The following is a 13,257-nucleotide window of genomic DNA, read 5'->3' on the forward strand; positions in this document are numbered from 1 at the left end:
CATAGCAAGTGGTTAAGCAGCCTTAGCATATCATTAACATATTACGCTTTGATTGGTTGAACGGCCCACCAGTCGACCGGACACTTAGCATATTAGGCTTTGATTATATAGGATTACCAGCATTCTTCCTTGGTATAGTGTCTTGTTACTGTTGGCATTGAATATCCAGAATGAATGGAAAAATTGGCTGTACTGGTAACAGAATAATTCATATTCTCCTCCTCAAGATATTGCATATAGTCATTTTTTTTTTTTTTACTTTTTCATGAAAGACAATCCCTGCTCTTAATTTTTTCAATTATAATTATTAAAGGAAAGAGATATACTAAAATATAGCTTAACAGTATAAAAAGAGAATGCATGTTCAGTTTTAGAAAAAAATCTCAAATGCTTGACATGAAGTTCATCATCATCAAAAGACATTCATTATATTTTTTAGGTGACCAAGAAGCAGACCTTCATTTTGAAAACACTCACATACTTTATTAACCATATGCTATTCAATCTGCATTTAAGTGAATATTAAGTAGAATATATGCCTTGGAGTCAGACAAACCAGGTTTTCAAACCCTTAGCTTCCTCTTAAAAGCCAAAATTTTTGCCATTTGTATGTTTGTAATGAGGATAAGAAATAGCATTACTAAGTCATTGGCAAATAAGTCCTCAGTAATTGGCATTTACTATGGTGGGAAACAAAGGATATATCCTTTTGGCTTGCTACGTGAAGAAAGCAAGTGTTTGGGGTGTTTTTTTAAAATAATATAAATTTGAATTATATTATCAGATTTTAAGTTTGTCAAGTAGTTTCCGTGGATAACTGTCTGGAGAAGCACATAAGTAACATAAATGAAATGCTCTAGTTTTATCAGTGCCTTTTCCCTCCCATATATATCTTCCAGGGCCTGTATTACTTTTCAAAACTAATATGGGTGATTTCTTGAATCTTTTTGCTATGGGACCAGCTCTAAACAAACTTATCTGTATAGTATCAGCTGGCAGGAAGCTGTACACAGCAATTGCTTGTAGTAGAACATAGCTAATTATGAGTGTAAAAGTGCCATCCAGTAATACACAAATGGGGAGATATCTATACTGACCTTGGATAAGAACTACAGAACTCACTCACTCTAAACAGCCACATACTTTGAATCTAACTAAACATAATTACTTTTGTCTCTGATTTAGTTGAAATGCCACAAATGCCCTGTTGTTGTAACTCTACTTATTAACTTATGTGCGGTAACTTGATCGTTTCATAACTGGCATTAAAAATATGGAACTAAAACCCTGAGTGTGTACATGCAAATCTTTCAGATTTAAAAAAAATCCAGCTGGGAAATATAAGAGACTCAAATCCCCTTACTAATTTTAACTTCAGATTTTGAAATAATAGAAAGATCTCAGGAGTAATGATGACATACAGCAGCCAACAAGTTTAGAGTAACAGCAAAAGTCTCTTTGTTCTCTGATTTTAAATTAAACTCCTTTGTAAATAGGTAAAGGGATTTTTAAAATTTATTTCAAATTTTCTTTCTGCATTAAATCCTTACAGTCTGATTTAATCAATGATACTGATAGTTAAGTGTAATTCTATGTTGTCAAAGCCAGAATTGTGGCTCTACTATAGGGCACCATCTACCTTCCTCCATACTTTAGCCATAGGAACACAAGAAAGGCAGTTACCTGATCACTTTTGGTCCATAGTGTGAGAGTATCAGTGAGTACTCTTTCATGAGCTTAGTCACCAGAATTGGCTGCCTGAACACACATACAATCTGCTAGTTAATTTTTTTTTTAAATACATATTTTATTGATTTTTTTTTTTACAGAGAGGAAGGGAGAGGGAGAGGGATAGAGAGTTAGAAACATCGATGAGAGAGAAACATCGATTCAGCTGCCTCTTGCACGCCCCCTACTGGGGATGTGCCCGCAACCCAGGTACATGCCCTTGACCGGAATCGAACCTGGGACCCTTCAGTCCGCAGGCCGGTGCTCTATCCGCTGAGCCAAACCAGCTAGGGCTAATTTATTTATTTGTTTAGCAACTATTATGGGCCAGCCACAATTTTGGACACCGGGGATTAAATAGCGAACAAAACAGAGAACTCCCTGCCCTCATATTTTCTACTATTCTAGTGGGAGGATACAGAAAAATAAAAGAAGAAAATAAAGAATTATAAGGTAAGAGCAGACACAGAGACTACTGTGATATGAAGAAAGCATCATTTGGCAACTTGCCAGGTCAGAATACTAATTCTGTTGCCTTCGTAAAGTGGTTGAATATCTCAAAATGACTGTAAAAGGTAAATAATATTACCAAAATTATAGGCTTGAAGTAAAACAGTATTGAATTCAGTGTCTGATACATAGTAAGTGCTCAAAAAATCTAAGTAAAATAGAGGGAAACTTTCTCAACTTCATAACGGCTATCTTCAAATAGCCTAAAAGTCTATAGTTAAATTATACTTAACTAGAGGCCTGGTACACAAAATTAGTGCAGGGGGGGTGTGTGTGTCCATCAGCTCAGCCTGTACCCTCTCCAATCTGGGATCCCTAAAGGGATGTCCCCTAATCCCACCAGGATTGGGCCTAAACGGCCAGTCGGACATCCCTCTCACAATCTAGGACTGCTGGCTCCCAACCACTCACCTGCCTGCCTGCCTGATTTCCCCTAACTGCTTCTGTCTGCCAGCCTGATCACCCCCTAACCACTCTCCTGCCAGCATGATCAATGCCTAACTGCTCCCCTGCCGGCCCAATTGCCCCTAACTGCCCTCCCCTGCTGGCCTGGTCCCCCCCAACTGCTCTCCCCTGCCAGCCTGATCGCCCACAATTGCCCTGCCCTGCCAGCCATCTTGTGGTGGCCATTTTGTGTCCACATGGGGGTGGCCATCTTGTGTGTTGGACTGATGGTCAGTTTGCATGTTACCTCTTTATTAGATAGGATGGGTAAGAATCTTGAAGCTTTCCCACTACGAACAGGTACAAGACAAGGATGTCCCTTTTACCACTCCTTTAAGATTATACTGTGGTCTTTACTAATACAATAAAGTAAAAAAGAAAATATAAAGCATACAGATTGGGAAGGAAGATATTAAGACTGTCTTTGTTTACAGGTGACATGATAATTCATATAGAAAATTCAAAAGAATTCACTGAAAAACTCCTATAACTCATAAGTGATTATAACAAGTTTGCAGGATACAAAGTTTATATACAAAAATGAACTGATTTTCTCATATCCAACAATGAGCAGGTAGAATTTGAAAATAAATTATCATTTACATTATCTAGCCCCCCAAAATGAAATACTTAGGTATAAATCTAATAAAATATATGCAAGATCTGTATGAGGAAAACTCTAAAAGTGAACAGTCTTGGCCAGTGTGGCTCAACGGTAGAGCATCTTCCCCCACACCAAAGGGTCTCAGGTTCAATTCACAGTCAAGGGCACATACTTGGGTTTCAGGTTCATTTCCCAGCCCTGGTCGATGAGGATACAGGAGGCAACCAATCAATGTATATCTCTCACCTCTCTCTCTCTCTCCCTCTCTCTCTCTCCTCCTCCCTTCCACTCTCACTAAAAATCAATGGAAAAAGTATCCTTGGGTGAGGATTAACAAAAAAAAATGTGAAGAACAAAATCAAAGAAGAACAGAGACTATATTTTCCATGGGAGAACATTACTTTTTTCCAAACCAAGGGAAGAATACTAGTAATACTAATAATGATAAAAAATTGCTATAATACTAATCACCAACACTTATATGGAACTTTCTGTGCCAGGCACTATTAGCATTTTACATCATCTTACTTGCACTGTATTTGGGCCATAGTCAAAAGTCATGGTCTGTCACTATCTGGGTTGACATTACAATTGAGTTGACACTATATATTTATGAAATGAATAGAGGGCCTAATATGTGAAAGATGTCTATTCGGGAAATCGAAGATAGATATTCCCACTGTGCCTCACGCCCCATTTTTGGTTCTGTGAAATTGTAAGTGGCTTTATTCTTCTATCTTTAACAAATTCTCATTGACTAATTTGTTCTATTTCTCCATTTCCCTTTATTCCTACTCTATATTCTGCATATCTGGGACTGCTTTTACATAGTAAATAAACTTACATTCTCAAACTCTCCAGAGAGTGCTCTCATCTTTTCCAAGCTTAACTGAACTTGTCTCAACTTTAGAGCTAACCTTGTCCTATAACCACGCAGGGTGTAGGATATTAATATATGTATATGTAGAGAGAGGAAGGGAGAGAGAGAGAGTGAAATATGGATATGAGAGCAGAACATTGATCAGCTGCCTCCTGCACACCCCCTACAGGGGATGAAGACCACACCCAGGCATGTGCCATGACTGGGAGTGAAACTGACCACCTTTGAGTGCCCAGGACAATGCCCAAGCAACTGAGGATATTTATGCAGGTATAGGTATGAAATCATAGGTTATAGGATAACCATTCTTTTTGGGAGCCTATTAGCTTCCTATATCTTTGTTGTTTTTTTAAAATCATCTTTATTTGGAGATTGTATTAGTTGATTTAAGTCAACGTAACTGGATTTTTTTTTACAAAATAAATTAACATTATAGACATATTGATGTCAGCAAATTATATATATATATACTAGAGGCCCAGTGCATGACATTCGTGCACTGAAGGGAGGGGTCCCTCAGCCTGGCCTGTGCCCTTTCGCAGTCCAAGACCCCTCAGCAGACATTCCCTGAGGGGTCCTTAGCGCTGCTGTGGAGGTGGGAGAGGCTCCCGCCACTGTTGCTGCTCTTGCTAGCCATGAGCCTGGCTTCTGGCTGAGCAGCACTCCCCCTATGGGAGTGCATTGACCACCAGGGGGCAGCTCCTGCATTGAGCATCTGCCCCTTGGTAGTCAGTGTGTGTCATAGCAAATGGTAGTTTTGCTGTTCGGACAATTTGCATATTAGTCTTTTATTATCTAGGAGATATACTATATGTATGTATTATAAAGGACAGCCATTTAAAATATTTTTTACACCCTAGCCAGTTTTGCTCAGTGGATAAAGGATTGGCCCTTGGACTGAAGGCTCCCAGTTTCCATTCCAGTCAAGGGTACCTGTCTCAGTTGCAGGGTGCCTTGGTTGCAGGCTCAATCCCTGGCCCTGTTCCGGGTGCATGAGTGAGGCAACCAGTCAATGTGTCTCTCTCACATTGATGTTTCTCTCTCTCTCTGTCTCTCCCTCTCCTTCTCAACTTTCTCTAAAAATCAATGGGAAAAATATCCTCTGGTGAGGATTAAAAAGTAATAATAAATAAATAAAATATTTTTTACTTTTAAAAATATATTAGACCTGAGTGCAATTATATAGCACTATAGTCAGAAGACCCTATCAATAAACTTATTCCAAAGACAAAGTAATTCACATATCCAACAGATAAAAATCACTACCCTGCAATTATTTTTCTATTCATGAAAATTGCTTGCTTAACCAAAATTAATTTGTTTTAAAATGCAATTAATAAATGTTAAAAGATGAACAAACCTAAAGTCGGATTAAGGGTCATTGGGAAAATAAGTGATGGGTGCTTGGACTCTTACTATCAGATCCATGCAGCAAGCAGCAGAAATAATGAGACTCTTTTGTCCTAATACTAAATTAATAATTTCTAATCACACTCACTTCAGTTTGTTTTTTCCTCTCTGAGCACAGTCAGCACATGGGCCGCCACACTAATGGAGCATAGCACTGGCATCCCTAATGCAGAATAGATGACCACCCCCTTGGGAGTGTTCTTGCAGCCACAGCAGTTTTCGAGCCTCAGAGAATGATTAAAAAACAAAAGAAGAAGAAGAGGTAAACACTTGCTTTAGAAAAATAATTTAAACTTTCTTCTAATTTCTGAGCTCCAAATGCCCTTTCAACCTCTTCTTTTAATTTCCTGATGAGCACACATTTACAGAAACATTTACTGTTTGCAAAGCAATGATAAGTGTCATGGGATATACTGCTAAGGAGAAGGCGAGAGGAGGAAGCTACAGGAACTGAATAACTATCCCAGAACTATTAATTCTATAAAATCGTGGAGAATATCTATTTTATTCACCGACATAGATAACAGCCAACATAGTACCTAGCACATCGGTGGTGCCAAATAAAGATTTGGTGAGTGAATGAATAAGAAAAAACAAGGTCAGAAGGGACTGAGAATGTTTGGGATCAGTCAGACAAGGATCAAGCATTTAGTCACATGCTACTCACCAACCTGAAAACTCTAAGAAATAAGTAACAAAGAAAGCAATTACAGATCTAAATGAGGTTCAAACATGCCCTTGCCAGGGAATTGAGGGCAGTGTACTGATATTAATGTACTTGTGGGCGAGAAGGACATTTACGGACTTCCTTCCTCCCCGTTGTGTGATAAGGTCCTAGTATTTACCACAGGCCGGGCTGCTCTCTGCTTCAGGGGCGGTCTCCTGCATGTGCTCAGGAAGGCAAGGCCAGACTAATAAGCATTCAGGCCAGCAAAGTGTTAACCACCGAATTGGTCATGCCTGCATCCTCCCGCAGAATCTAATTCCAAAATATCCGCCTTAATGTCCGCAACTTGGTTCCCAATTTAACAATTTCCACAGTGGCTACTTTTCCCCCCTGGTGATCTTGGGAATGACTAGGGAGGTTTGAATTATGTACTTGAAGACAGGTGGCTCTAAGATTTTGCTATTTGCACAGTGGGAAGGATTTAACATTGGTGGCCCCTATCCAACTTCCTACCTGTATTTCTTCTGGGTAGATGATAGGTAATATTTTTATGTCTTCACTTCCACTGGTTCTGTTCGTATTTGCACTGATACGACATAGAATGTGTGTCTTCCTATGTAATTCTTAGGGGTTTTTCTGAAGCTGCACTATCTTTATACTATAAATGCGATGCTTCTAAGAAGGCTGTATGCTATTACATTGGTGTACATTTAATCAGCACATCTGTCTCTTAGATCATCTTTCTAAGAACTGCTCTGTGTGTATTATATGCCAATCTTTCCTGAAATCAGAATGTTTAGAAAGTAGAATAACTATGAAGTGAAATCACAACATCTGTCTATTATTAGGCTTTTCTTGAGGTGTTCAGAGGAGTTGAAGTTTTGACTTTTGTCTTTTTGTTTTATCATGTTTGGAAAGATTGAAATTGCATGAAGAATAAACACTAGCACTGACCCGTTTATACAGATTATGCTTATTTTATAACATGGCATCTAAAGAGACATTTTGTAATACATTGACAATGAAACAACTAGCTATGTGCTATTTTATAGTTTTTAGTTCAATGTTTTTGAACTAATGTTATTTATGGTTCACTGAAGGAGCCCATACTTGTCTAACACATATCTTGAGTTGCTGTGTCTTATTCTCTCTCTAAATTTACTGCCTAAATATAGATTTTAAAACATAGTTATATCCATGTGTCTCACTTGCCCCTTTTCAAATGCTGTCCAGCTCATGCTCCGAGGAGAAAGCCTAAATTTCAGTAGCACATACGCTCAGGACGCTTTCTGAGAAACAAGTCCTCCTTAATTACAAAAGAGGAAATTAGCAAAAGTTACAAAAAACAGTAGCTGATATTTAGTGAACACCTACAATATTCCACACACTGTTTTTAGTGTTTTATATCACTAAACACTAAATGTTTAGTGATATAAATCACTAATACAATCTCCAAATAAAGATGATTTTAAAAAAAACAACAAAGATATAGGAAGCTAATAGGCTGCCAAAAGAATGGTTATCCTATAACATATGATTTCATACCTATACCTGCGTAAAAACACTTCAGGTTTGTTTTTGTTTTTTTAATTGTCGTTTATTGTCTATACAGTGGAGGCTGAGCTGGGACTCCTATTCTGTCAGGGCTGCAGAAAGGGGCACTGCTCCTCGGGGACAAATGAGCACAGGACACTATTGTAATCTAAGAAACAGGCACTATTTATGTATCGGGAAGCCTTGCTCCCAGCGGGCAAGCGCCCGGCCGAGGAGGCCACTGTCCCAGCGGCTGGAGGAGTCGGAGAAGGAGAGGAGCCCCGCGCAGACCCATGACCGGAGCACGGGGGACCCCTCCCCCGGCGCCCCGCCCGGCGGCCGGCGGCTAGTTGAGCCGGCAGGACTGGTAGGTGGGCACCATGTACTTGATGTTGACGAACGCCTCTTCTCCCCCGTAGCGCTCGAAGGCCCCCAGCGTCTCCTGGATCAGGTCGCCCACGTTCTCCCTCCTCTGCTGGCTGTAGTCGATGCCGTCCCCGGAGTTCAGGTTCATGTTCTTAAAGATGTTCACGATGGGGAGGATCTGACGGTAGTAGGGCACCAGGGCCTCGCCCACCATGTTGGCCGACACCACCAGGTGCTGCAGGACCTTGAGCGTCACACAGATGACCTGCCGGTTCCGGAGGTTCAGGGCGTTTTTGATGGGGATGATGAGCTGCGGGATGACGGGAGGATCTTGCTCCCGCCGTGCTCCAGCAGGTCCTGGATCCCCTGCCGCGCGAAGAACTCGTAGGGAAAGGTCATCTCGCAGAGCCCATCGAAAAACAGGGGCAGGTAGTGGTGGTAGTCCAGCTTCTCGATCTCCACCTTCCACGCGATCTTGTTCCCTTTCAAGTCATGCTCAAGGGCGATGGGGAAGTCTCCGCGCTCGTAAAATTTCCGGAAGGCTGTGGGCTTGGTCGGTCTCTCCTTAAATGCACCTGCCTTGGGCGGGCCTTTCACCTGCCGTGTCCAGGTGAGGGACGGAGGTCGCAGGTTGAGGTGGCAGGTGGCCAGCTGGAGCCTCCGTGGCAGCTCAGGGGTGGAGGCAGCACCACCCTGGGCAGGACGCCCCTTCGCACAGGCCCGCTCATCCCCGCTCACCCCCATCCCGCAGACGGGGCCAGTGGAGACAGCCGTTCCCCCAACGAGCACAGGCCTGGGGCGTGGCAGGAGCCCATGCGGACACGAAATTCTTGAAAGAGTAAGAAGGAAGAGGGTGTCCCAATATTGATAAAATTTGAACATATGTATCATTATTTAAACCTAACAATGATACTCAGTGGAAGGTACTATTATCCTGATTCTATAACTCAAAAATGGTGCCTAGAGCACCGGTCCTGTACTCTCAATGGCTCAGACTTCTCATCTCTAATAATTGTTTCTTCCACCACCTTTCAGCTACCTACTCCCCTGGTTATACTTCTGACCTTTTCCTCACCGATCACCTCTAAAACCTCAAATCCAAGCAGCCCATTTTAAAAAATATGTTTTTTATTGATTTCAGAGAGAGGAAGGGAGAAGGAGAGAGAGATAGAAACATCAATGATGAAAGAGAATCATTGATAGGGTGCCTCCTGCACACCCTTTACTGGGGATCAAACTGTGAACTCTGGGTTCATAGGTGGATGCTCAACCACTGAGCCACACTGGCCGGGCTCAAACAGCCCACATTTTGACTACTAACTCTAGTTCTAACTTACCCACTCCTATTCTCCAATTGCAATAAATCTGTATTAGAACAATGCAGAGATTAGCATGGCCCTGTGCAAAGCTAATACACAAATTCACAACGTGTTTCACCTTTTTTGTTCTGGGGTTGGACAATTCAATATTGGAATTGTATCAACTCTCTCCAAATTGACATATAGAGTCATTGCAATTAGTATCCAAATACAAATAGTTGCTTTATTATTTTTAAGAACTTGAAAGCAAATTCAAAATTTGTGTGGAAATACACAGGGCCAAAAATATCTGAGACCAGAGACAGCTTGAAGAAAAAGATCAAGGGTATAGGACTTGCTCTACAAATTTCAAAAATAACGACAAAGACACAGTAATTCAGAGCAGGTAGTATTAGTGAAAGGAGACACCAAGGTATGAATGGAGCCAAATAGAAGCTCAGAACCACATCACACAAATATGACTTTTGATATTTAGCACTGGTAGTTTTGTAACACATTGAGGGGAAATAATCTTTTAAATAAATATTTTTGCAAAAACTGGTTATCCATAAGCAAAACACAAAATTAAATAAACCCCTATCTTACCTAATACACACACATAAACATTCAATTTTAGAGAAACTTTAGACCTAATGTGAAGAGCATCAATAAAAGTTCAAGAATATAATATAGTAGTCTCTCAATAAGAGTCTGGGAGTAGGACTGGTTTATTAAAACAACACGAATTAAGCAAAAACAGAAAAATTGACAAATGGACTACATTAAAATTAAGAACTCATGTTCATCAATGAATTGTACTTAAAGAGTAAAAAGGGAAATCTAAGAATAAGAAAAATATATTTGCAAATACATGTAACTACTAAAATCTCATATTCTGAATATCTACAGGGTGTTCCTCAAAATATATATACGCACTTTAACAGCTGATAAAATGAAATGTAGTTTAATAAACACTGCCTTTCTAATTATTCAAACTGTGTGTATACATTTTGGGGGGACACCATATATATGTTTTCATCCTCACCCAAGGATATGTTTTTTAATTGATTTTTAAAAAGAAAGGAATGGGGGGGCGTAGAGAGAGAGAGAGAGAGAGAGAGAGAGAAACATTGATGTGAGGGAAACATTAATCAGTTGCTTCTCATACATGCCCTGACCAGGGATGGAACCCACAACCTAGGTATGTGCCTTGACTAGGAATCGAACCCACAACCTTCTTGGTGTATGGGATGATGCTCCAATCAACTGTGCCACCCCGACAAGGGCTCATATTCTGAATATATTAAAAATTTTCAAAATGCAACAAGAAAAGGGCACAAAAAAAGGAAAATGGGCAAAAATATTAAAAAGCACTTCAAGATATGCGTAATCTTACCAGCAATCAAGGAAATAAATGCAACCTAAAGTCACAATAAGATATAACACATCAACAAATAAAATGGCAAAAATCCAATAGTGTGTGCTAATAGTGTTGACAAAAATATAAATCAACAGGGATTTTCATAATTTGCTGGTGGAAGAGTGAACTGTTAAGTTCACTTTGGAAAACAATTGGCCATTTCTAGTAGACCTGGAAGACAGACATAATATGACCCAGCCTATTTCATGCCTAGTCATACACCCCATGGAAATGCTTGCTTATGGTCATTAGGATACATGCACTTGAAAGTTCATAGTGCATGGTTCAAAACTGCCAACAACTGTAAAATAAAGAAATAATAGTATATGCATATGATGGAGTCCTAAACAGCAATGGAAACAGACTATATATGCATACAGAAACACTTCTGGATCTTAAAAGCATAAAGTTAAGGAAAAGAAGCCAACACAGTAAGAAAATTACCTTTATGATTTCATACATAAAATTCAAAAACAACAAAATTAACTTTTTTTTATTATTATTGATGAACATTTAGGTAGTAAAACTCTAACGTAAAGAGGGATAGTTATTTTTGCAGGAAGTAGGAGGGGCATACGATCAGGAAAGCCTGTGTAGGAAGCTTCTGGGGATCTGCTGTGTTCTAGGAATTAAAGGGGTTTTCCCCATCAGTTTGTGAAGCTGGACATCTATGTTTTCATAACTTTGTTCCATATTAGTAAGAAATAAGACATAATTCTATTAGAACAGTTACGGAAGCAGACACCACATTTAAATGTCTGTGGACAACTCTGAAGAAAGGGTTGCAAGTTTACCACAGGGCAACACCTTGAAAGAGTAAGAAGGAAGGGGGTGTCCCAATATTGATAAAATTTGAACATATGTACTAATGAGTGAAAGAAAAAAAAAAAGTAAAATTGTGAGCCAGGTAAAAAGAGACAGTTGCAGATTGGACCTAATGAAGGTGAAAGTAGCTTGCATCAGTCAAGGGGCCACCTGGATGCAGATGGCAAGTTCAAAGGCTGGATTATCTAGAGGTGAGAACAGGATTAAAGGAACAGGAAGAATTGGTGAGGTGCCCAGGGACTTATAACAGCAGAAAGTCCCTATGACTGGAGGGGGCAAGGGAGGGAATAAAGGGTTTAGAGAAGTTCAAGTGAGAGCTGAGCCAGAGCACATATGCAGTGAAGCAGGAAAGGGCCATGTGTGAGTGAATGAATAAATGTTAAAATAAATGGGCAAAGGACAAGGGTGGGGAAATAAATTGCCTGGTAGCTTCTTCCTCCCACCCTCTGATTTCCTTCTACTGCTTGCCATTGTCCAAACCCAACCAAAAACCAGAATATGGGAGTGGCTGAGTGATGTAGTTGCAACAGGCTAGTCTTCTTCGACTCAGAGCAGAGCCGAGAACAGCAGAGAAACCGCTCAGGGACAGGGAGGAGCACAGGACTGTTATCAGCAGAACAAGCTTCATCTCGAGAAAGAGGAACTAAGGACATTCATGGGTGATAACCCAGAGACAATTTTGGGGGAAGGGAAAGATAGCGAAGGGAACTCTTATCTGATTATCTTAATCTAAATAAAGTCAATGCAGGGGTTGTCTGCTTGGAGGGGAGGAAAATGAGTAGATCAGGTCATTTGAGAAGATTAGAGGAAATTTGAAATTACTCTGGTAGGAAATGCAGTAGGAAGTCAATTAGATATGGGTAAAAGAACTGCTGAGTTGCACTGAAGGCAACTGAATTTTTCATAAGATGACAGTTTCTCTATTTCAGTGCTTAAGCAAATATTAATCAAAATCACTTACACAGAAGTGAAAATACGTTTTCCTTATTTAACTGCTTTTAAGGCAAAAAAGAGTTTTTAGGGCAGGAATTGTGTCTTATTCGTACCTATTCCCACACTTCATTTTCTCCCTCATCCACATGATAGACACCAAACATGCATGCTTGTGCGTGCATACACACACACATATACAACCTAACACTATGTACTTACATAAATTGGCACTCGAAATTTTCCTAATCAGGATAGGTATTTTTTTACCTTCATCTATTGTAATGAACTTAATACAAAAATACATATAAAAAGTGTTGGTTGATTAAATTTTGGGTTTTAGTCCTAGTTTCATGACATAATTTTGGTAAGTGCTATGATCTGAATGTGTCTCTTTAAAATTCATATATTGAAATACTAATTCCAATGTGATGGTATTAGTAGGAGGTGCCTTTGGGAGGTGCTTAAGCCATGTGGGTGGAGCCATCATGAATGGGTTAGTGCCCTATGAAAGTGGCTGCAGACATCCCTAGTTCCTTCCACCAACCGAGGACATGGAGAGAAGGCACTGGCTAATGAACCAGCAGGAGAGCCTTCACTAGAAGACAACCATGCTGGTGCCTTGGTCTTGGACTTCTCAGT

The 13,257-nt window shown here is 40.1% G+C and overlaps 1 protein-coding gene across 1 annotated transcript; it reads right to left on the minus strand.

Annotated features, from left to right (window-relative positions):
* Positions 1 to 8,122: 8,122 nt before the first annotated feature.
* On the minus strand, positions 8,123 to 12,590 carry LOC102427541 (parkin coregulated gene protein homolog). The gene is given in 3 exon segments (XM_014459880.2): positions 8,123 to 8,469; positions 8,472 to 8,739; positions 12,576 to 12,590. Coding segments are annotated over 3 exon segments (630 nt in total).
* Between the last annotated feature and the right edge of the window lie 667 nt (positions 12,591 to 13,257).

The sequence above is a fragment of the Myotis lucifugus genome, unplaced genomic scaffold (assembly GCF_000147115.1).
Source record: "Myotis lucifugus unplaced genomic scaffold, Myoluc2.0 scaffold_119, whole genome shotgun sequence".
In the NCBI taxonomy this organism is placed as follows: Eukaryota; Metazoa; Chordata; class Mammalia; order Chiroptera; family Vespertilionidae; genus Myotis; species Myotis lucifugus.